General features: G+C 43.8%; 1 protein-coding gene across 1 annotated transcript in view; it reads right to left on the reverse strand.

Annotated features, from left to right (window-relative positions):
* The window catches only part of CACNA1D (calcium voltage-gated channel subunit alpha1 D), a 384,574-nt gene that overhangs the window by 221,563 nt on the left and 137,175 nt on the right, over nucleotides 1–25,836 (reverse strand). The window contains 4 exon segments of the mRNA XM_030205472.1: nucleotides 3,346–3,449; nucleotides 11,838–12,034; nucleotides 12,958–13,110; nucleotides 18,143–18,285. Coding sequence (XP_030061332.1) covers nucleotides 3,346–3,449; nucleotides 11,838–12,034; nucleotides 12,958–13,110; nucleotides 18,143–18,285 — 597 coding nt within the window.

Here is a 25,836-nt window from a genome sequence, read left to right on the forward strand (position 1 = left end):
TGGAGAGACGGACTGAAGCAAGGACTGACAGACTGGAGAGACGGATTGGAGCAATCACTGGCAGACTCGAGCAGGGACAGGTAGGCTAGAGAGACAGACTGGAACAAGGGTATGCAGGAACAGTGAACGGGAACCAAGTGGCAGCACACACCAGGCAAATGGCTAGGAGACTTGTTGTAAAGGCCCAGGATCCCTTATAAAGGCCCTAGCTCGTGACATTAGCATCAAGCATCCCATCTGTCTCCAGTCATTGCCCCTTCAGATAGTGACTCCCAGTGCACGTGACTGCCTATGGAAGCCAGCGTCGACTGGAAGCAGCAGCATCAATGGCCCATCACACCTAGGGAGCAGCACGGAGGCCTGTAACAAGCTGCGGAGCCTGATCTCGATGCCCACTGGTGGCTGGAGGTGAGTCAGAGCACAGGGCATGGCTGCGGCCATGACACCTGACTGGCTAAGAAGCCCCCAAGACAGGTTTGGGAAACACTGCTTTATGTGATCGTTTTGTATGTATTTTTCTTTTCACTGAAAAATATTTACTAACACTACGTTGCAGACTGAAAATCTCTTAAAAAAACAAAAAAAGACTTCCTCTGTGTGAGAAGCAACATCCAACATGAACGGTGCTTCACCATGTCAGAGTAGAGGAGAAGCCTAGTTGGAGCAGCAGGCAGAGCACCAGCAAAGAAAGGATTCAAATAATACTTCTTGTGACTTTGGATAAATTACTTCACCTTCTATTGTCTTAGGGTTCCTTTTACTAAGCTGCGCTGTTTAATAAAAACATTTTAAAAAAAAGAAAAGAAAATGGGCTGAGTGCGCCATAACATGGGACTTTCCCATGCATTAAGCCCATTTCGGGTGGGGCCGTAAATTCAGCCTTTTTCTATTATTTGATTTTCTGGCCATGCGCTAATGTTAGAATTAGTGCATAGCCACTGAAAAAAATTAATGCAGGAGAACTTACCGCCTCTCACTTAGGAGGCGCCAAGGATTCCAGTGTGAAGTCTGCGTTATTCAGTTAGCGCATGCTTTCCGTGCATATTCTCTACCCCTGACAGGCCCCCTCCTCAAATAAATAATGCACGGTTAGCATGCGCAAATGGCAAAACTAATGCAAAATGCTTTACTGCATCCGGCCATTTTTCCTGCATAAGCGCACACTAATGCGTAATGCAGTTTAGTAAAAGGGCCCCTTAGGTACTAACTTAGACCTTGATTTAATGCATTAATGTGAGCAATATGGGGTCCATTTATGAAACTGCAATAAAAAGTGAATCTTAGTAGGCAAGATGGGCCATTGGTCTGATCCAGAATGGCTACTCTTATGTTCTTTACATGGGTCTTTCCAGGGCGTTACCGATGTTTTTCCATGGCAGGAAAATAACCAATTTTCCTATTTTCTATGCACTAATTTACCATTAGCACATGGCCATTAAAGAAATTAGCACATGAGCACTTACTGACACCTCTTTTGTAGGCCGTATAGGCTCATACACTAATCCTAGCTATGCCACTAGAAATGTAGTTGCGCTATCTGATTTGCACTGTCATGCTCATTCTCCATCCCCAGACATGCTCTCTCTGCAGAAAATTTTAAATATTTTTTAGCGCACAGTTTGCACATGCAAATTGCCAATTTACCACAGGGTGCCTCAGCACATCCCTTGATATGCCATTTTAAGGGGTCGCTTTACAAAGCTGTGAGAAAAAGGGCCCTGCACTAGTGGCAGGGGCCGTTTTTCCCGAATGTCAGGGCCCTTTTTACCAAAGTGGGTAAAATAGCCCCCAGACACACATGGTCATGCAATAAGAGAACTCTCACCACATGGCCATGCAGCGGGGAGCCCTTACCGCCACCCACTGAGGTGGTGATAAGGGCTCCCGTGCTAACCCGGCGGTAACCGAGCAGCGCGCGGCAATGCCCGATTACCACTGGGTTATCATCGCAGAAGCCATTTCCAGGGGTTTTCCTTTTCCCTCAGAAATAGCGCATGCTCAGGGCGGGACTACCACAGGTAGCCCCGTTGGGCCAGCAGTAGTCCCGGAAGACCGAGCGGTAAGCCCGCGTTGGACTGCTAAGTGAGTTAAGCGCATGCCAGTGCTTACTGCAACTTAGTAAAAAGGACCTGCAGACAATAATGGGGAAATGTATTAAATTACATAAGTCCTTTATTGAGATAAGAACCAACACAGGCCGTGTTTCAGCGTAAACAACGTCTGCCCCAGGGGTTTTTGCACCACAAGGCTTATCTTTTCTATTTCCAGTTAAACAGTGACACCATTTATTTCTGAAACAACTGTCCAAATCCACTCCCGGTCCCTGCGCTGTGCACTTCCGCACTTTCCAGCACCCAGTCCTAAAGCAGCTCACAGCGCAGGGACCAGGAGTGGATTTGGACAGTTGTTTCAGAAATACATGGTGTCACTGTTTAACTGGAAATAGAAAAGATAAGCTTTGTGGGGCAAAGAACTCTGAGGCAGACGTTGTGTACGCCAAAACACGGCCCGTGTTGGATCTTATCTGAATATACGACTCCTGTTGTCTCAGTCTTGAAGGCCAGTTGTGCTTTTGTTTGTTTGCTATTTGTGTATACTGTCTTACCCTCTCTGGTTGCCTTAAATCACATAAGCATATGTTCTGTAAGCCCTCTGGGGAATAGGAAATGTAATTCACATTGAGCTCTGATGAAAAAAAAAACGAGCTACATTAAAATAAAAATTTATATTGAGTGTATTAAAATTAAATTTAGTTCAAAATCAATGATTAGTTTCAAAGTACAGTTGTGTTTTGTGTTCCTGTTTGCCTAATCAGAAGTAAAAGTAAATATCATACTGAAAGATATTTTATATAATTGAAAACTAGGTCCTATATCATCTTTGGTAAATTTGATGAAAAATGCCTTTCATGATGAAGAAACAAGAAATAAAGCGTCCCTATTTCTAAACCTTAGCAAGTGCTAACGGGCATTAGGTGTTTGCTAAATTTCACGTGGCCCACAGTTATCAAATAGGACTTTCAGCATTTAGCACACACTAAGCTTTAGTAAAAGGGTGAAAAAAATGCAATGCCTTCAACTTAAAATATATATATATGGCCAGCTAATAAAAATATTCCTTCAGGGAGATGATATAATGCAGTACATAATGAGCAATGTTCTGCATACACTGTAAATTAATGATGTCACATACACAATGCGCATTCAAGTCAGTCAGGAAAGCAAGCATGGTGAAAGAAAGGGAACATATCATGCAGTGAAGCAAACCATCACCAGGCAGGTTAAATGAATGAAAGTCTACCAGACACACAGTGGGAGAATATACAATGATAATTCAACGGCTTACCCACTAAGTACACCAAGAACGAGGTTAAGAACGAAAAATGAGCCAAGGATGATAAGACTAACAAAATAGACCCATGGCCATTCATTTCCTATTGCATCATTTACCTGTAAAAACGTAAGGAAAGTCATTACAATTCATCCATTCACTAAAACTGCAGAATCCTTATATCCAGCTGCCTGTTCACATAGGTTTTCAGTGTTTCGCAACTTACCCCTACATTGATTTTTGCTCTGTAACTACCCAATATTTATTCTGGAGGTCTCAGGTTGGCTTCTAGTGAATCTCAGATGTGAGATGTGGGACTTATCAAAAGTAAATCTTGTTCCTCCTCTGCCTATTGCAAAATCTGTTTAATGAAAACCTTGTACAGTTTCAATTAATGCAACTTTTTGAATTGTAGTATGTGATTATTCTTTACCCGTCTATCAACTCACAATCAATATATAATCTAGAGCAGTGCTAACCAACTTTGGAGCCCTTTTACTAAAGTGCAGTAAAATCTGGGCTCAAGGGTCCTTTTACTAAGGAGCGCTAGAAAGTGGCTGGCGAGGTGATTAGTGTGTGAGTTTGCCACTCGCTCCTGCCATTTTCTAGTGCAGCTGAAAAATGGTCGTGGCCTTTTATTTTAATGGGCCTTCACAAGCATGACAAAAACTTTTAAGTAAAAGTTTTGTCCTGCTTGTGAAGGCCCCTGGTATTTCTTTTTGTGTGTGTGGTTTGGACTTTGTTTTGTGCTTTGAAAACGCTCTCTCTGTTTTTATCTTTTATTTTTACCTTTTTTTGTGGCCAAATGCTAATTTCAACTACAAAAATCAAAAATGGGTGTGGAAACACACACACACAAAAAAAATCACACATTGCAAAACAAATGCTCCACTATAAACAACAAAAGAAACTATGTCTCGAAACAGAACGAAGGAAAAACCTAAGTGCTGAACTACAATAAGTACTTATATATATATATATATTCACTACAAATTGTGGGTTATTCTGTGTGGGTTTTGTCACTGAGTGGGCCTTTTACAAAGGCGTGCTAACGTTTTTAGCACGTGCTAAAAATAAGCGTGCACTAAACCCTAGATGCCCTTATATTCCCATGGGTGTCCCTAGCATTTAGTGTGCACGAAAATGCTACAGCGCCTCTGTAAAAGACTCCTTAAATCTGTTTAGACCTCTGAGACCAAGAGAATATGACTATACGAGGACGGATCTCAGCACTTCATCTGAGTTAGCTTGCTTCTGTCCAACCTAGGTGTTCATGGAAGCTGAATGCAGGACTCTGCTTTCACGACTGAAAAGGTGTATGCTTACCCGCTCAATACACCAAGTACAAGATTTAGCACGAAAAAAGACCCAAAGATGACGAGACTGACAAAATACACCCAGGGTAATTCAAATCCCATTGCATCATTCATCTGAAAGAAATAAGATGAACTTCCAGAAGCAGTTTGTTATAATACTGGCTGAGGATGGCAGCAGATAAAATCACATTAGAGCTACAAGTGATACACTTTTCTCTGCAAGGAAATCTTGGCTTTAATTCCTCAAAATTCTTGAATTGTATAAATGCTCAAATATCTGCAGATACTCAGCCCATGGCATTTTTACTGATGCTGTAAACTATTTGAGTCTTTTCAAGGGCTATTTGGCTCATGCAGAGATGTACTGACTAAAGTGTTGTACATCTTGCTTTTGCAAAATACGAGCCTTTGAGATTTATGGATGCAGTGTGAGATAATAGTATTCACAGCCATATTCAGCAATTCATAAAACAATATTTGTCGTGGAAAAAGTGAGGTATTACAGTTAAGAAAATTATTTTAAAAGATAAAGAATGAAAAGGTGGTATGCAAATTTATAGTCACGAATGCTTTGTGGAAAAAGGTAAAAAGAGGCCTGTCCATCCGTCTAGGTGCATAATGAAGCAATAGTGCAAAAATGACACAAGGTGGTTGGAAGGCACTGATGTGAACAATGTAGTTTCAGAGAAGCTGTCAAAAAGGAAAGCATCTGGAACTCCTCTATACTTAGTGAAGGAGCGTGATATGACGTCAAAGTCCGACTTTGGATGTTTTGTACTAAATGTCCAAAATCTGAATAGGAAAGAAGGTCATTTTCGAAAAAGAAAAATGTCTTTTAAAAAGAAATTACTGTTGTGTTTTGGACATTTTGTTTTTTTGGCCCATTTTCAGAATAAAAATGAATACGTGCAAAACGTAGAGATTCATGCCATTGGGAAGTAGACTGGTCCTCCAGACATACCAGGAGAGCAATGGCGCACCCTAGAGAGCACTTCTGTGCACTTCATAAAAATGCTCCCAGGTGCCAATCTCACATTTGTTCCCTTATCTTGTCCCCTGAGCTCTCCAAAACACACTATCCCCCACTGTACACTACTACAATAGCCCTTATGGGTGAAGGGGGCACCTATATGTGGGTGCAGTAGGGTTTTGGTGACTTTGGGAGGGGGTCACAGTTTCCACCACAAGTGTAACAGGTAAAGGGAGATAGGAACCTGGGTCCCCCCACTCTATAGTGCACTGCACCGACCACTACACTACTCCAGGACCTGCATGCTGCTCTAATTGACCTGACTTTAACATCTGAGGCTGTCAGAGACGACGGTAAGTCATATTTTTATTCATATTTTTGGAGGGTGGAGGGGGTCAGTGACCACTGGGGGGTCATTCCTGATTCCCTCCAGTAGTTATTTAGGGCACCTTTTAGTACCTTATTCATTATAAAAAGAGGTCTAGCTCAAAACGTCTCAGTTTTCTTCCTAGACGGCTTTGTTTTGTTCCATTTTGGCTGAAAACATCCAAGTCTTTGGAACGCCCATGTCCTGCCCTTAACACGCCCCCAACATGCTGCCTTGAGATTTGAATGCACTGCAGAAGAGCAGCATAGAAAAACCTCTGGAAAGTAGGTTTTCTAAAATACTGATTTGAACGTTTTTGTGAGAAAAACATCCAAATGCTGCTTTATGCCACTTTTTAGATGTTTTTCTCTTTCGAAGATGAGCCCCACAGCATCACAATTCATTTTTAAAAACTACTTCTAACCTGCTGTATATACATAGAGAAAACAGGCAAATCTTCTAAAGTGCAATTTTGTGCAACAGAGAAATTACTGTGGGTGTGTTTGTTAGTAGTTTTTTTTGCATTTTTTAAAACAAAATAATACTAAAAAATATTTTTAAAAAGTAATAGAAACATGCAAAACATGTTCCAGCATTAAAGTTGGGTTTAAAAAGTTTCAAGCTGCATTTTTGTAAATAAGGAAAAAAACTTACAAAGTTGTCATAATAAAATACATAATGCTACCTTGTTTCAGTACTGCAAGTGCTATCAAAAGCAGGGACATGCTTACCTCAGGGGCTTAGCTTGGTGGGGCCACGGGAGCATGGGCCCCTCTACTTTTGACCCCCCCCCCCAATGCCGCCGCCAGGTACCTTTGCACGTCCTGCAGGGGGCTACATACAGGACATGCATTCAGGATGTCAGGAGTCAGGACTGACAGAAACAGATCAGCGAACGCACCGGAGAGCGGCGCTGAAGAAGACTTTGGCTGGCGGGGGTTGGGGACCCCTGCCAGCAAAGGTACCTGGTGGGGGGGAGGGGTCAAAAGTGGCGGGGGAAGGTATGCAGCTGGGGGAGGCGGCCTAAAATGTGCCCCCATCTCAGGCTCTGGACCCCCTCCCGCTGAGGTCTGGCTACGCCCCTACTCACGGGGTCTTCTAAAAGGCAGCAGCCCAATGCAGCCAACGGTGATAGTTCCGTATAGAGCGTGCACCATTTCCGGCACTCCAAAAAATTTCTTTTCTATAGCGCCGGTTAATACAGGAGCACTTACTGCCACCTCAACAGGTGGCGGTAAGTGCTCCACGCCTCATGGCCATGTGGTAAGGGTTATCTTACCACATGGCATTTTTTTGGAGGGGGGGAGGCTTTTTACCCATTGCAGTAAAAAGGGCACTGGTGTGCGGGAAAATGGCCCCCGTCACTACCACAGGACCCCTCAGTTATTCCATTCCATTTCATTACGCAACTGAAGTCCCAGAATCTCGGCCAAAGATTTAGGGGCCCTTTTATTAAAATGCACTAAAATTTGCAGTTACCACAGCTTAATGCAGGATTTTACTGTGCATTAGCTGCAAATTTTACAAGGCACCTTTACGTTCCCATTATTTTTATTGCAGGTCATGCGTTAATGTTCCCATTTGTGTGTGTGGTATCTGATTAGAGTTAAAACAGGACCACTTACCGCCTCTTATTTGGGAGGTTGCTAAAACATTTTCTGCAGCCAGTCCATGAATCTAAAATTCACTGGCTTGTGATATAAGGATGGACATTGAAATCTTTTCTTTTTGAAACTGATTTTGGTTAGCCAAGGTTCCAGGTTTCTTGAAGAATTCTGTATTGTCAGTTACAAGTGCCTGTTTTTAAAGATAATTTAATTTGGGATCTTATCTTGTTTCTGTGTGAGAATGTATTCTATGTGGTTTATCATTAAAAAATACACTTGAACGTAAGATCCTAAATAGTCTTGTACCAGATGACTGCTGCTTTGTTTGGTGACGTCTTGGCTCTCACATTGAAGGGGTTTTTTTTGGGGGGGAGGGGTTGACAAATTGGCCCTGCATTAATATTAGCAAAGATCTCTGCTCTAGACTTTCAGTTGCTTACAATCTAGCTAATATGCTCATAGCTTGTAGAAGTACTTCCCAATCAGGAGAATGCTACAAGGTACCCATCTCTTTCAATTATTCTGACAAAGCTGTGGAGCACATGGCATGGATTTTGCCCATCTACCTAGGTCTCCTTCCCTTTAAAGTAAGGCCAAAGAACATAAGAGTAGCCATACTGGGTCAGATCAATGGTCCATCTAGTCCAGTATCCTGTTTTCCAAACAGTGGCCAAGCCAGGTCACAAGTACCTGCTGGAAACCCAAATCATGGCAACATTCCATACTACAAATCCAAGGGCAAGCAGTTGCTTCCCATGTCTGTGTCAATAGCAGACTATGGACCTTCCCTCCAGGAATTTTCCCAAACCTTTTTTAAACCCAGATACGCTAACCGCTGTTAACACATCCTCCAGCAAAGAGTTCCAGAGCTTAACTATTGAGTGAAAAAATATTTCCTCCTATTTGTTTTAAATGTATTTCCATGTAACTTCTTCAAGTGTCCCCTAGTCTTTGTACTTTTAGAACAAGTAAAAAATTGATTTACTTCTACTTGTTCTACACCACTCAGGATTTTGTAGACCTCAGTCATATCTTCCCTCATCCATCTCTTTTCCAAGCTGAAGAGCCCTAACCTCTTTAGCCTTTCCTCATACGAGAGGAGTTCCATTCCCTTTATTATTCTGGTCACTCTTCTTTGAATCTTTTCTAATTCCGTTATATCTTTTTTGAGATACAGCGACTAGAACTGAACACAATACTCTTGGAGCCATACAAAGGCATTATGGTATTTTTGGTCTTATTCACCATCCCTTTCCTAATAATTCCTAGCATCCTGCTTGCTTGTTTGGTTGTTGCCGCACACTGAGCAGAAGATTTCAGCATATTACCTACAATGACACCTAGATCTTTTTCTTGAGTGCTGACCCCCAAGGTGGACCCTAGCATCAGGAAACTATGATTTGGAAAGAAGGCCAGAGGTAAATTTACATGACACATAGGAAGGTATGAATTGCATAGTTTTCTCATTTAAAAAGAACTCTGTGAGCTGTGAAATGCTACCTACCTGTACGATACGTGCTATGTAAGATATACACGTACTTACAGAATAGTGCTTAGGTGGAATTTTGCTATATATGCAAATATGTAACCTACTATGCATCCAGTCTCTCCTTTTTTGGCAGCCAGCTTTGGAATGTTCTACCAAGATCTATCCGAACAATTAATGACTATCTACCCTTCAAGAAAATGCTGAAGACACATCTCTTTCAAGCAAGGTTACCCTAATGACTCAACTTAATCCTATCAGCCCATCTACATAACTCATGCTCTGACACTGACACAGATAATACCTTTGACCTTGTCTCCCAATCTCCTTATACTCATCCTCCAGTCTTTTCTTCTCCATCTGTCCTATACCATACCCCTCCCACAACTCCTTTCCTTTTGCCTATCCTATCTTTGTTTACCTTCCCATATCCAATTCATATATTCTTAAAACCTTACTATTATTATGTTTATTACAGTTTATAATATTCTCCTTACAGGACTCTGTAATTCTTTTTTTTTTTTTCTTACTATGTAAGCCGCATTGAACCTGCTGTATGTGGGAAAGCGCGGGGTACAAATGTAATAAATAAATAAATAAATGTGCACGCATACATGTGTATATGCTACTATTCTAATGAAATATGTATATAATTGGTGCATAACTGTGAGCACATACTTTACAGCAATGCCCTCCAGGTGTATTTATTCACAGTTTTCTGTTGTCAGATAATAAGCTCAGCTTTGTAAAGGTCGTCAAAGTCACAAAAAGACCCTCAAGTCAGAATGCGCTCAACTTAGCCTATTTTACAAAATATTCACTGAAGACAGAGCTTTTTCTAAAATAGGTATAAGGCCACATGAAAATTGTTTGTTTTGGCAGAACATACAGTGGAAACAGCCATTTTAGAAATAAGCATGTTCTAAAGAAATGAAGTTGCCTGGGGTGCCAAACATGTAAGTGGCACAATTAGCACTTAGATATGTACGTATCAAAATTAGAATGTTGCACTTTCAAGGGGAGGCAATTAAGAAGTCAAGCTCCAAACCTTAAGGGTCCTGCCTGCTTAAATTCTGGTGATGACCCACTCAGCACATTTTGAATGCCACAATGCAGTGGCATAGAAATGGGTGGGCCTGGGTGGGCACAGGCCCACCTAATGCCGGTGCCTCACAGTCACTCCCCTTCCATCCCTCTCCTCCACCAGCAGCCTGGTGTCTACCCCTCCTCGGTGTACTTCAGAGATGTCCCTGGTGGCCACAGCAATTTAGTTTCACTACCTGCACCTGCCCCATGGGTGTCCCTCCACTGTATCCCGCCAATAAGGAAACAGGGAGTGATGTCAATGAGGGCAGGATGCAGCAGAGGGAAGCCTATGGGGCCAATGCAGGCAGCGAAAATGAGTTTCTGGTGGGTTTCTTTCTGCATCTGTTATGATGTGTAGGTACTGCTGTTTGAGCTGCCTGTTTGATGTTTCTTAAAATGTTGAATAAAGATTATAGTTTTTTAAAAATTTGCGTTGGATTGTATGTAGCTATACATTCTGTAACAATGGATTGCTTACTTTAAAAAAAAATTTTTTTACAGAGATGCCAAGTTACTCAGTTTCAGGCTTGAGATTTTAAAGTCCTAGATTTCTGACCACCCCATCATAATGCATTATGGGACTTTACTACTACTACTATCATTTCTATGGCGCTACTAGAATTACGCAGTGATGTACACATTATGAAGTAGATTCTATATATCACGCCTAAAAATTCGTGCTGAAATGAAATTCGCCTAAACGCATTCTATACAGTACACCTTAATTTAGGTGTACTTTATAGAATAAGCCTAAATTTCCACGTGATATATAGAATATGCCGAGCGACCATGACAGCACATAACTTTAGGTGCAGCCATTTACACCAAGTAAAACTTGGTGTAAATACTGGCGCCTAAGTTAGGCGCAGAGCAGGTGTATTCTACACCCTGCGCATAGTTTTCTGGAATGCCCATGACCCGCACAAAGCCATGCCACCTTTTTGGCAGAACACATTAGAATTTAAATACACCGCTTTGCAGAATATGCTTAGAAGGTAGCGTGTGTAAATGCTAATTAATGCCAATTAATGCTGATAATTGCTTTTTAACATTCAATTATCAGTGCTGATTAGCTTTGTTAACTCATTAAGTTATGCGCATTGTTATGGAATATGTTTCAATTTGCGCATGGAAATTTCGGTGTGATATATAGAATCCGGGGGTATATGGAGGTTCTTTTTCTGTCCCTAGAGGGCTACACAATCTAAGTTTTTGTACCTGGAGCAATGGAGGGTTAAGTGACTCCCACAAGGTCACAATGAGATGCAGTGTGAATGAAACCCAGGTTGACAGGATCAAAGCCTGCTGCAGTAACCATTAGGCTACTCCTCCTTCCTTTCAGTGCTGATTTCATAGGGCAGGATCAGGCACCATAAATCCCACACTGCTTTGGGATGTAAGTTCAAAGACTGCCCAAAAAATGTCAGCCTAGAACTGGGTAACCTCGCATCTCTGTTTCTACTTGTTCTTTGATGGGTACCTAACCTGAAGGAGCTAGTGAAAACTGTGACTGGAAGGAGTGTATAGCTGTACCTCCTTGCAGCTAAAGTGTATCACCCAAGATAGTTTCATCAGAAGAATGCCTTCAAGCACAACAGGTTTCATGGCTTCCTGGCTTACTAAAATAGGCAAACGGTAGCGTATTGTACACTGCTTCAGTCGTCAGGCTACTTACCCAGTACAAGACATCAGTCCATCCTTCCATTGTTATACACTGGAAAACAGTTAACATTGCAAAAGCAAAATTATCAAAGTTGGTTATGCCTCCATTTGGTCCAACCCATCCGCTCCTACATTCTGATCCATTCACAGGACACGGACGCCCATTCCCTGAGAAAGCACAAGGTGCTGGTTCATCTTCAGCTAGTATATCTGAAAAGGATCCAGAAAATAAATGCACATTTGTTAGGCTACATCCAACCCAAAAATGTCTTCTATTTCAAAACAGCTTTTTTTTAAGTATAAGGAAACATATTAATAAACATATTGCACATAAGAGACCCCTTTACTAAACTGCATTAGGCACTTACCCCCGGATTCGCTATACGTTGATTAAATTTTGCCGTCACTACCTACACAGCAGCCAGTTCTTTTGAAGCAGTCTTCTGAATTGCATCTGCCCTCTTTGAGATCTACAGAAGTGTAGCCAGTTGAAGGCATGAGGGGAGCAGACAGTGGACCACCAATGGCACCGGCATGTGTTTTAAATGCAACGGATCAGGTAAACAAAATAGGCACCGGAATCGATGGAAGTCCGTTTTGGGGGAGCAGGCGCTACCCTGGTGCCCCCCTAGCTACACCTTTGATATTAAATACACCTTTACCGCCTGGACTATCAGAGTCCAAGGCCAGGGGGGCTAAGAAGGGGAGGGGTGTGTAGAGGGAAAGGAAGGGAAGGAGAAAGGGGTTAGGTGGGAGGGAAAGTGGGGGGAAGGTCTTACAGGATGGGGGGGAAGATGGGAGGGGAGGGGTAAAATGTCAAAATCCTGGTGACAGAAAAAAATCCGCCACAAGACAGAGAACTCAAGACACCCCACGGAAGACAACAATATAAAATAAAAGTGGGAGGAGACCCAAGGATACCAAAGACTGAGAAAATGTATAATAATAGAAAAGTTTATTGAAGTAGTATTATTATTATACAACTTCTCAGTCTTTGGTATCCTTGGTCGTCCTCCCACTTTTATTTTATAAAATACTGGTGACAAAATGCATTATCCTGTGATACCAAGTTATTGTTTGTTAAGTTTTGTCAATCAATAAAAAAGGAGAAATCTAAATACACATTTACCTACCTGTGCCACCGAAATAGCAAGATCTGTGCATTTTTCCAATAAACAGCTCCAGTCCTATAATAGCATAGATTATAATCACAAATAACACCAAAAGGGCAATGTGAAGAAGAGGGACCATGGCTTTTATAATGGAGTTCAAGACAACTTGTAAACCTAAAAGACAAAAATATACATTATCAATCTCTGAAGGATGCATTATTGTGACGTCCTAACACTTGTGAGGGGAAGGGGGGGGAATATTCAGCCCCTACTGGTAAGCGATTTGCAAGCCATTTCTAGCAGTGGGCTGATCTAATCCCTGATATTCAATGCCAGGCTGTGCGCAGCAAACGGCACTGAATATTCGACTGACTCGGAATTAACTGGGCACTGGTCAATATTCAGACTGGTGCCCAGTTAACTTGACGCAAGAAAGTTATGCGGACTGAATATTGCCACTAACCGGCTAAGTTGGCACTCCGCCCTCAGCCCACCCTTAACCTAGCTGGTTAGGTGATGGCCGGTTATCAGTGATATTCAGTGGCACCCAGGGGCATAGCCAGACTTCAGTGGGAGGGGGGTCCAGAGCCCGAGGTGAGGGGGCACATTTTAGCCCCCCCCCAGACATTGCCAACCTCCCCCAACAACAACTTTGACACCCAACCCCCCCCCCCCCCCCCCGCCAACAACCCTCCCCTACCTTCGCCTACCTTTGCTGGTGGGGGACCCCAACCCCCGCCAGCCGAGGTCATCTTCTTCCTTCGTTCTGTTTCTGAGTCTGCCGTCCTGCACGTTAACGGCGGGGGAGTCGAGAGGGTCATTGGCAGGGGGGTCCAGGGCCAAACATGGCCCCACGTATCTACGCCCCTGGTGGCACCTACCTAGTTAAATGCTGCTGAGTATTGGTGGCTGACTCATTCAGCAGGGTTTTACCAGGTGGAAGCATCTCCTGCCCGGTTAAACCCTTTTGAAGAATGAGCCCTACCTGTAGGTTGCAGCTGTGGATGTTACAAATACAACAAGACTTATCATCTAGACAAGAAAGAGTTCTCTCAATATGCACCATGCAAAACTGAAGAACTGCTACATAATATTATCACCGCACACATTCTCCTTTCAATGTATGGAAAGTGAGCTACAGGGGAAAAGATATTCTTATGCATCTTTTGTAGTTATACAGTAAAATCATTCTGACTGTGTTCTAACTGCCAGCATGGTGGGACCATTAAATTGGAAAACAAACAAAAAAAACCCAAAGTGGTCCTTTTGCTAAGGTGCACTAACTATTAGTGTGCGCTGAATGCTAAGAAGCCCATAAGTATAAAATGGGCCTTTTAGCATTTAGCACACCTTAGTAAAAGGAAGCCTAAGGGATCAGTATACTAATACATTACGTACCTATTTGAACCTTCACTATCCGAGCGGCATAGAACTCAGATATAAATCAACCTATGCATCCAATTTCTCCTATTTAGGCACACAAATGTGGAATGCACTACCAAAGACTGTGAAAATGATTTACGACCATCTTAACTTCAGGAGATCATTAAAGACTTACCTGTTTTGCAAGGCCTATCCCACTGACCCTACTTAAATGCATCAGCTCTGCAACACAACATAACCTTAGATCGTATTGGACATTATATATTCCTTATTAATGTTGACCCTTATTGTACCTTATACCCTAACCTTACCTGACCCCTATTTCAATCTATATTTGTTTACCCTACCGAACTTGGCGTTCGCCTTTATGGTATTTTGTAAGCTACATTGAGCCTGCTAATGGGATACAAATGTTACAAATAAATAAATAAAGTGCATTGACATCAGCTGTTAATATGTGTTAATTAGCTTACATTAACAATATGCACAAGAGTTCTGCATTAATTTGCATGTGTTAAAGCTAGTGCATCAACATGAATGTCATCACAAACACATAACACCTTGTGAGGTGTAGTCAAGCTTTTGTGCTTTATAGGTCTATGTTAACTGGTGTGCGATCCATATTCAAACTGCTTTAGCTCAGTGGTTCCCAAACCTGTTCCTGGAGGCACCCCAGACAGTCAGGTTGTCAGGATATACACAATGAATATTCATGAGAGAGATTTGCATACACTGCCTCAACTGCATGCAAAATCTCTCTCATGAATATTCATTGTGGATATCCTGACAACCTAACTGGGCTGGGGTGCCTCCAGGACCAGATTTGGGAACCACTGCCGTTTAGCTGGTTAACTTTGAGAGTTAACTGGTCTAAGCATTCCAGGGCAATTCTATAAACCAGAGCCTAGAGTTACGCACCACTTAGACGCATCACACACCTATGTGTACTAGATGCTATTCTATAAGATTGTGCCTAAGTGCCATGGAGGGGCATAATCGAACGGGGCCAGCCATCTCTATGGGTGGCCATCTCCATGGCCGGCTCCGTAATTGGGCGGAGCTAACCGTATTTTCGAAAAAGATGGCCGGCCATCTTTTTTTTCGATAATACGGTTTGGGGCCGGCCAAATCTCGACATAAATGTTGAGAGCGCCAGGTTTGAGATGGCCAGCTTTGGTTTTAGTCCATAATGGAAACCAAAGCCGGCCATCTCAGACCTGGCCAAATCCAAGCCACTTGGTCATGGGAGGGGCCAGCATTTGTAGTGCACTGGTCCCCCTCACATGCCAGGACACCAACCGAGCACCCTAGGGGGCACTGCAGTGGACTTCAAAAATAGCTCCCAGGTGCACAGCTCCCTTACCTTGTGTGCTGAGCCCCCCAAATCCCCCTCAACACCCACTCCCCACAACTGTACACCACTACCATAGCCCTTAGGAATAAGGGGGGACCTAGATGTGGGTACAATGGGTTTTGGGTGGAGGGGGTTGGAGAGCTCAGTATTTACCACCACAAGTATAACAGGTAGGGGGGGGATGGGCCTGGGTCCACCTGCCTGAAATGCACTGCACCCACTAAAACTGCTCCAGGGACCTGCATACTGCTATCAGGGAGCTGGGTATGACATTTGAGGCTGGCATAGAGGCTGGCAAAAAAAATTATTTTTTGGGGGGGTGGGACGGGGTTGGTGACCACTGGGGGAGTAAGGGGAGATCATCCCCGACTCCCTCTGGTGGTCATTTGGGGCTCCTTTTTGAAGCTTGGTCGTGAAAAATAAGGGACCAAGTAAAACCGGCGAAATGTTCGTCAAGGCCGGCTTTCTTTTTTCCGTTATCGGGCGAAGCCAACCATCTCGTGAGCACGCCCCCATCCCGCCTTCACTACCCTACCGACACTCCCCCTTGAAGTTTGGCCGGCTCCGCGACGGAAAGCAGTTGAAGCCGGCCAAAATCGGCTTTCGATTATACCGATTTGACCGACTTCAGGAGATCACCGGCCATCTCCTGATTTATGTCGGAAGATGGCCGGCGATCTCCTTCGAAAATAAGCTGGATAGTGCCTAACTACAAGAGGGCGTGCATGTGGTTGGAGCATGGGTGGGCCATGAGTGAGTCTCCCAGTTACATGTGTAGTTTACAGAATATTATAAATTATGTGTGTCACTAGGCACACCTAGGTGCGCCAACTTATGCCTGCCTTTGACATGGCGTAAGAGGACATGCCTAAACATGGGCGTGCCAATGCCGACTTATGCTAATATTCTATATTGGAATTTTGGTGCCCAAAGACGCCATTACAGAACTGGTACTAAGCGCTGGGCATTGGGGCACCTAAACTGAAGCACCAATTTATAGAATTGCCCTGTTTATGTTTTACATTTTGCATCGGTCAATGAATCTCTCTTAGCCAGACATCCCGATTTTATTTAAAAATAGGAGGAGTTGGAGACATAGCAAGGGAACATGTTTCAACCAAAAAGATCACCATGTAAGTGAACAAATGTGGGGGGGAAAGGACACATTAGTCACCGACTCAATCACAATAACACTGTTTCATGTTATATATTTTTGGATGGAAGGGGGTATTTTTTTGTCTATGATTATATTCACCACCGAAAGCCATGAATTTAGCTCCTTAAGTTTTTAACTGGTGGAGCATTGACTCGGTGATTAATGAAACCTTTCCCCCCACATTTATTCACTTACGTGGTGATCTTTTTGGTTCAAACTTTGTTATTTTGCCGATCGAATTGAACCTTATTTTCCATGCCTCATAAGATTTGTTATTAAGGGAACAGGTTTTAACTTTAAACAGACAGTAACTACAGTACCGTAGCAAGGGCTAATGGCACCCGGGGCGGGTCGCCACTGCGCACCCCCCCCCCCAGGTGCAGCACGGCGCAACCTCCCCCCCCGGACCACATTCTTACCTGCGGGAGGGCCGATCCGCCCCGAGTGAACGTCACTCGGAGCTGCGTTGGCCCCGCTGGTTCCCTGCTCTCTCTGCCCCAGAACAGGAAGTAACCTGTTCCGGGGCAGAGGGAGCAGGGAACCAGCGGGGCCGGCACCCCCCCCCCCCCCCCCCCGAGCACGTGCACCCGGGGCGGACCGCCCCTCCCGCCCCCCCCCCCCGCCCCCCCTTCCTACGCTACTGAGTAACTATAACCATCCTCTAGCCACTCAAAGTTAGCGAGTTAAACTGACCGCAGATATGGCAGGCCTAGTATAACCAGGTAAAAATACCCCATTACACTAAAGAGGCTATATTCGGCCAGCCCCACTTAACTTGATGTTGCACCTCTGAGTATCGGCACCTCTGAGCTTTAACACCAATAGGCAATGAGCATAGTTTACCATCTCTTTATGTTATTAGCATAAATTTTTGTTTTAGAGATCTTACAAGCTAACTGACACACGTTAGAAACAGTCAATGAAAACAGAAGTGCTATTATTGAACGCGATCTAGTGTAGTGTGTGTTAATGTTAGTATACTGACCCCAACCAAAATACAGAAGAACAGTAACCCTTGTAGCCGTACAAACAAAACAATCACAATGACAAAAAAAAGGGGGGGGACAGCAGATGATGTAGAAAATTCCACTTTATTGAACATCCAGGACTCAACATGAACCGTGTTTCGGCCACAGGAGCCTTCTTCAGGAATCACTACAAGCATATGTACAAATTAAAAATTACGAACATATTCATTGACAGAGATAAAATATATATAAAGAAGAAGAAAGATGCATAAATGAAAAATACAATAAGGCCCCTTTGACTCCCCTAACTGTTCCTACCAAAGATCTTAAAAACAGTGAACTTACTGGGCACGCCTGATACTAATCGAAGAGGACGCAGAACTCGGAATGCTCTCAGAGCTTTGACATCAAAACCACCAGGTTTGCCACCAGAGTGATCACTTCCTTCTGATTCTTTGGTAAATTGTTCCAACAATACGCTAAACAATCTGAAGTAGGAATAGGAAAACAGTCATAATTCTGCAAATGGAAACCATATTTTAAAAAATCTGCGTAAGGACTGATTCTCAATACAGTTTAGAACTTTGAAGTGGACAATAGCATATGAAAGGGAAGACACTATCATTAATATTATAAGAGCCAATATTCAGAGTGATATTAAGCGGGTTGGAGAGGGTCCGGCCCACTTAAACTGCCTGTCACTACCCAAGCGCCGAAATTCAGCAGAACTAAGCCGGCCAGTACCACTGAATATCACCCCTGAGCAGCCCCAAAAAAAGGTGGGCCAGTCAGGGGCAGGCCGGGGGTGGCATTGGGGAGGTCTTATGTGGGTGCTGACGATATTTAGCCAAGACCCTCATAAGCTTAAGCAGGTGAATTTAGGACAATTCAAAAGCTATCCTAAAGTCACCTGCTTAGCTTATGTGGGCACCTGCTGAATATCAGGCCAGGATCCACATAAGCTTTTTTCAAAAATTTTGAGCTCCCCCCCAAGCCCCCAACACATCCCTCTCTTCTCCTCCCCCCTTCCCCCAACCCGCAGCCACACTCCCCCACCCACCCAAAATGTCCCCTGTCCCCAAACCCTCAGTACTTCAGGTAGGCCCCCCACAGGCCTACCTTGATCCCTGGTGGTCCAGTGGTGATCACTGGGGGCAGGAGCAGAGCCCCCCCCCCTCCTTGCGGCACCTTCCCAAAGTGACTGCCATGACCTCTCGTGATACTGAACTAAATACTGTGAGCTACCACAAGAGGTCACGGTAGTCATTTTGCACAGGCGCCTCAAGGGGCAGGAGTGAGGGGGCTTTGCTACTGCCCCAAACAAGCACTACTGGACCACCAGGGATCAAGATAGGATCAGGGGGGCCTACCTGAACTACTGAGGGGTTAGGAGTTGGGGGCGGGGGCTTATGGATGCAAGCTGAGGACATCGGGGGCTCTAGGGGGCTCAAATGTTTTTTAAAAGCTTATGCAGGTCCTGGCCCAATATTCAGCTGGAGCCGCATAACTCTTATGTGGGCCCTGGCTGAAAATCGGCTGAGCCCACACAAGCTCCACCGCCCAGCCCATCCACATGTTTTGCCCCAATATTCAGTGTTGGTGCCCAGAAATGGCCCAGCACTGAATATTGGGGGCTAATTTAGCTTGCAACGGTTAACATTTTAAAAATATGCTGAGCGTCACCAGCCAAATATTGGGAGGATAATGTTTTGGCTAATCCAAATTCACTACTGAGACGCATCTGGATCAATTTTCTTTCTTTCTTTCTTTTTTTTTATTGATCATCAATAAATGTACATTAAACAAGAGAAAAACAAGCAAATACAGCCCACCAAAAGTGAAACAAGCAAAATTTCATAAACACAGCTCATGTCAAGGGGAGAGGAGTGGAAAGATGTTCCTTTAAAAAAACCCTTATAAAGAAAAATGTAAAAAAAAAAAAAAAAAAAAACTCGCTCATAGCATAGCAAATTAAAACAACAACAAACAAAACAATATAAAGCAGAAGGAAAAAAAGAAAAACCACCACTGAAATATCATTAAGCTTCAGATTTCTCTCTCAAGAAATTCTTCACTTACAAGAATTTAAAAACAAACAAATATCTGCCAGGCACTAATAAGGAAATCTTAAGAGAAAAAGTGCCCCAGTAGTCAATACCGATCTTCTAGTTGCTTAGGTGGACCTACTTATCTCTAGAAACAAGGTAATCATCTGCTTTTGAGACTTCCAGAATACATGAAATTATCAAGATTAGAAATGAAATATTATATCCTTATGGATGACAATGAATGTAATAAATATTTTCTCAGGAGTTACAGAACAGTCTGCAAATTAAATGACATCAGGAAATCACCTTGCTAACCTTCAAGAAAAACATACTGAAGGCATTTCCCTTCCTAATGATTGTTTGCTAGCCTTTATCCTATTTCAGGTGATATTTCAGCAGATAGCCAAGACCTGTCGCTTCTTTCTCTTTAACATCAGCAAAATTTGCCCTTTCCTCTCTGAGCACACCACCCGTACTCTCGTCCACGCTCTCATTACCTCTCGCCTTGACTACTGCAACCTACTCCTCACTGGCCTCCCCCTTAGCCATCTATCCCCCCCTTCAATCCGTTCAGAACTCTGCTGCACGTCTTATATTCCGCCTGAACTGATATACTCATATCACCCCTCTCCTCAGGTCACTTCACTGGCTTCCAATCAGATACCACCTACAGTTCAAACTTCTCCTTCTTACCTACAAATGCACTCAGTCTGCAGCCTCTCATTACCTCTCTACCCTCATTTCCCCTTACGTTCCCGCCCGTAACCTCCGCTCACAGGACAAATCCCTCCTCTCAGTACCCTTCTCCACCACCGCCAACTCCAGGCTCCGCTCATTCTGCCTCGCCTCACCCTATGCTTGGAATAAACTTCCTGAGCCCTTACACCAAGCCCCCTCCCTACCCATCTTCAAATCTTTGCTCAAACACCACCTCTTCAATGTTGCTTTCGGCAGCTAACCTTTATACCTTTCAGGAAATCTAGATTGCCCCAATTTGACTGCCCCTATTTGACTGACTGTACATTTGTCCTTTAGATTGTAAGCTCCTTGAGCAGGGACTGTCCTTCTATGTTAAATTGTACAGCGCTGCGTAACCCTAGTAGCGCTTTAGAAATGTCAAGTAGTAGTAGGTGTGGATAAATATCTGGAATCAATATTCAAAGCGATTGAAGCAGGCAAGAGAGGCTCCTTCCCATGTAAATTGCGCTTAGCAGGCCAGCTGCCGATATCCTTTTTCTAAGGTGAACCGAAAATGGCCTGTGCTAGTGTAGGTGTGTGCTTTGGGCTTGCACAGGTCCATTTTTCAGCATGTCTGCAAAAAAGGCCTTTTTGGGTTTTGCCAAAAATGGACATGCGGTAAAATAATAATTGGTTCGCGTCCATTTTGGGCCTAACACCTTACCGCCACCCACTGAATTAGCGGTAAGGTCTCACGCGTTAAGCGGGTGGTAATCGTCAGCGCATGTACACTGCTGATTAGCGCTGTGTGGTAGAAAATTTTAAAAATATTTTATGGAGCATGTATTAGACGTGTGTAAAAAATGAAATTACCACCTGGGGCACGTGGTAGCCGAGTCTACTGACACGAGTTGGATGTGCGTAGGCACCTACACACCTTAGTAAAAGGGCCCCTCAACAGAGCGTGCCACCAAATATCTGCAGTAACCAGCCAACTTAAGTTTGGGCAGGAGATGTGCATTGCAGGGCACAGTCGGGGGTGTAGCAGCAGTTATACAGGTACTGGCAATATTCAGTGCTGCTGCCCACATAGCTAAACAGGCAGATAGGACTGCACCAAAAGCAGTCCTACCTATACCTGCTTAGCTATTCAAGTGTTGTCACTGAATATTGGCTGGCACCTGCATAGCTTCCAGGTGCTGGTCCATATTGAGTAACATGTTCCCTTCCCTCCTGCTCCACCAACAAGATTCAGGCCTCCTCCCAGGTTTCCACCCCCCCCCCCCCCCCATTCCTAGAACCTCACTTGAAACAAGGTTCAAACTTCTTCCAGGGCCGCACAAGACATAGAACCCCCCTGCAACAAGGATCAGGCCCCCTTCCTGCCCCCCCCCACCATAGAAATCCCCAACCACAGAAGCTACCCAACTCACCATAAAAGCTTCCCCCTGTCCCAGTGGTCTCCCTGGGCCTGCCTGGTGGTCCAGTGAGAGGTTGAGTCCCTAGTAGTAGTACCATGAGACTACCACTAGAGGTCACAAACACCAATTCTCTGCTGCAACTGCCAGAAGCGGGGGCATAGGCGTAGTTTGACTGTTTTATTTGGGGGGGCAAGGGATGGGGCGGAACATATTAGCATATTCATTTGCATATATACATATGCAAATGAATATGCTAATATGGAGGAAGGAAGGGAAAAAGAGCTGGCTTTTTGGGGGAATAACCATAATGAATATGTATGAGATATCAAGCCAGCTCTTTCTCCCTCCCTTCCTTCCTTCTTTCCTCCTTACCCAGCACTCCCTCTTCATCTCCAGTAGTATTTCCCGCCCCCCTTTCCCATACCATACCAGTGTTGACCTTAGAAATGCATAGGCTCTATATGTAAATCCTTCAAGAGGTAGTGTGTCGTGATTTAGGCTCTACACCCTTTCTGATGTTTTGGTGCCACCTCAGTAAGGCCAACACACAATCTCTCCACTGCAAAACGCTATACACAAACTTGTACAAAAACATACTCATATTCTTACTAAACCATAACAGCACTAATTCCAAGGACAGACTCAGCTTGCAGCAATACCAGAAAAATTGAACCTTACATGCAAAATATCACAGATACACATTTCCAAAAGCTGACATATTCCAATTAATAAATTCTGAATAAAATACTTTTTTCTACCTTTGTTGTCTCATCATTTAGTTTTTCTATTCGCTTTGGTCCCAGTGTCTTCTGTTTTATGCAGTGCCTTCTTTATGCAGTAGCCCTGTCTCTACCCTTCCTCGAGTTTCAGTATCTGCCCTCAACGTGTCCCTCACCCCAATCTTCATCCTGTTATTCCTGTGTTTTTTGTTAATTCTCCCTTCTTCCAGCACCCTCTCTTTCTATTTCCTCCTTTCTATACAGCACCCTCTCTCCCTATTTTCACTCCTCTGACCAGTATATTCTCTTTCTCTCACCCTCTTCTATCCAGCATCCCTCCATGTCTCCTTCCCTTCCATGTCAGCTTCTCCATTATATCATTATTTCTCCTATGTCCAGCATATCCCCTCTTTGTCCCCATCCCCATACAATGTCTAGCACACACCCCCATCATTTTCTTACCTCCCCATTTCCAGCATCTCCCCTGTCTTCTTACTCACCCTATGTCCATCATCTTCCAATATCCCTTTTTCCCTCCCAGCATTGTCCCTGTATGCCCTTATCCCCTCTGTCCAGCATTGTCCCTTTGTGTCCCTGTCTCTATGCTCCCTCAATGACCAGAATCTCGCTTCTCTGTCTCCCTGACACTCTCTTTTCTCTTCCCTTCCTCCTACCATCCATTCTCCCTTCTTCCCTCCTACCAGCTAATCCACATCTAACAATCCCTTCTCCCCCCCCCCCCCCAATCCATCACCTCTTCCTCTCTGTTCATCATCCCCCCCCAAAAAAATATCCAGCACAGCAGACCTGCAACCTCTCTCCCTCCATCCTGTAGATCCTCCTTCTGCCCTCCATTCACCCCTACCCACATGGTTCCATCACCTCGCTCCTCCCAAAGGTGCAGCTGAACAGTACCTCCATTTTTCTCCTTTTCTCACCCCCCCATCCCGGTTCCAGCGTCTCTCCTTTTTCCTTCCTCCTCACTCACTTGCATTGATCGCTGCCGGTAGTGGCACTGCAGCCAGCCAGCAATAACAGCAGTCTGCCTCGGCCTTCCCTGCTACATGTCCCGCCTCCTCTGGTACAACTTCCTGTTCCGCATAGGCGGGACGTGTGGCAGGGAAGGCCGAGGCAGACTGTTGTAATCGCTGCAGCGCCGCTACCAACAGCCCCTGGTACCGAAGTTGAAGCGGCGAACGGGCGGCCGGCAGTAGTAAAGGCAGCAAGTAGCAGACAGGCTCGACTCCGCTTTCCTGCCCTCTCTGCGTCCCGCCTTCCTCTGATGTCATTTCCTTTCGGGCGGGATGCAGAGAGAGCAGGAAAGCGGAGTCGAGCCTGTCTGCTGCTTGCTGCTTTTACTACTGCTGGCCACCCGTTCGCCGCTGCGGGTCGTCGTCGTTTGGGGGGGCAAAGCCCCCCCTCGCCCCCCCCAGTCTACGCCTATGAGCGGGGGAAGTGGGGTTCACTCAGATTGCTCACTGCAGGGCTTACGGGAGACAAGAGAAGGCATCTACAGTTGAGGGCTGTATGGTAGAGGGGCTAGGAATCTTGCTGGGGGAAGGGGTAGGAAGTTGGAATGAGGGGGGCTAATATCCTCTTATGCAGGTCCCAGCTGATATGCAACCAGGACCTACATAAGTGTCTTGTATAGGTCCTCATTGAATATCAGTGGGACTCGCATAACAGCCAGCAACCAGAATATGCCTAGATAACCCCCAAAATTCAGTGGTGGTGCCAAGACATGGCCTGGCAATAAATATCCATGGCTAATTTAGCTGGCGACAGTCAGCACTTAAAAAAATGCTGATCGACAATAGATCAGTACTAATTGGTATATTTTTTAATTTTTTTTTTAGGTTTTATTGTATATGCCTACTTTTTATTCTATTTTTTTACACTATTACATTGAATCATAATAGAACCCTACATTCAGATATGAACTACTCTTTAGCATTCCCTTCTCCTAGTAATATGCCTTGTAAAGGTAAGCTGACTTAAGGGTCCTTTCAATAAGCAGCACTAAAGAGTATCCTGCGCTATTCCCAGTGTGGGTCTTTCCCACTCACTAAGCAACTTCCAGTGCTGCTGGCAAATGGCCTATTTTCCTATACCTGAAATAATGGTCATGCACTAATTTTCCCATTAGCTAATGGCCACACGAGCACTTACTGACACCTATTTTGTAAGCAGTAAGGGCTCATGCACTAACCGATTATCATAGCAATACCAACTCTTCACCCACAAACATGCCCCAGAACTAAAAAATAAACATTTTATAGTTTAGCATGTGGGTAGTGCATGCACATGCAAAATCTACCATAGGACACCTGAGCACACCCCATGGTAGTGCATTATAACCTGCGGTAAGCACGCATTAGCGCTTACCACAGCTTAGCAAAAGGACCCCCAAGTTAGTTTCCTATCAGACAGTGCAGTCGAAATAAGGAGAAACATTACTTATTCGCAATTTCATCATCAAGTTAAAACTTTTGTTTACATGATTTTTTAAAGCCTAATTTGACTTTATTTTATTGATTAAATTATAATTTTACTCTGTATTTTAGTTTAATTTTGAATTTATTGTATTTTATTTGTATTATGATGTTAATTTTATTTGTCTATTATTTGACAAAACTGCTTTGGTTGCAACTCAGGAAGATGATATATCAAGAACCTAATAAATATTGTTTTTCATCATAATCCACTCAGGACCATTGGGGGGAAAGCAGAATATAAAAACCTAGAATTAAATTAAATTGTATGAAATGATTATTTATATTACACTGTTTTGAATTAGCTCTGGTTATAGAAAGTAATAAATAACAGTATAATGCTGTTAACCTCAGAAGTGGAAGGCTGAAAATAATTCTACTCTACATTATATGGTAATTTCCAAATCCTTTGATCCATCATATCATCAGCTGATCAGGATCCCGAAAATATTTCATACATAGTAAGAGCACTGTTCCTTATCTTGTTGAAATCTTATGTGCAGTTCAGACACTAGCTATGTGTTGCCAAACCATCCATCTCAAGGGCAAAGCTGAATATGTTAAATGACAAAATGTGTCAGCAGCCTGTTTGGATGAAAAGTTGCTCTTGGGGGCAATGTCTCCAAATAGGTTAGTTTTCCACATACATTATCGAACCTTACTCCTAAGCCAGGGTATATG

Source organism: Microcaecilia unicolor, chromosome 6 (assembly GCF_901765095.1).
Source record: "Microcaecilia unicolor chromosome 6, aMicUni1.1, whole genome shotgun sequence".
NCBI lineage: Eukaryota > Metazoa > Chordata > Amphibia > Gymnophiona > Siphonopidae > Microcaecilia > Microcaecilia unicolor.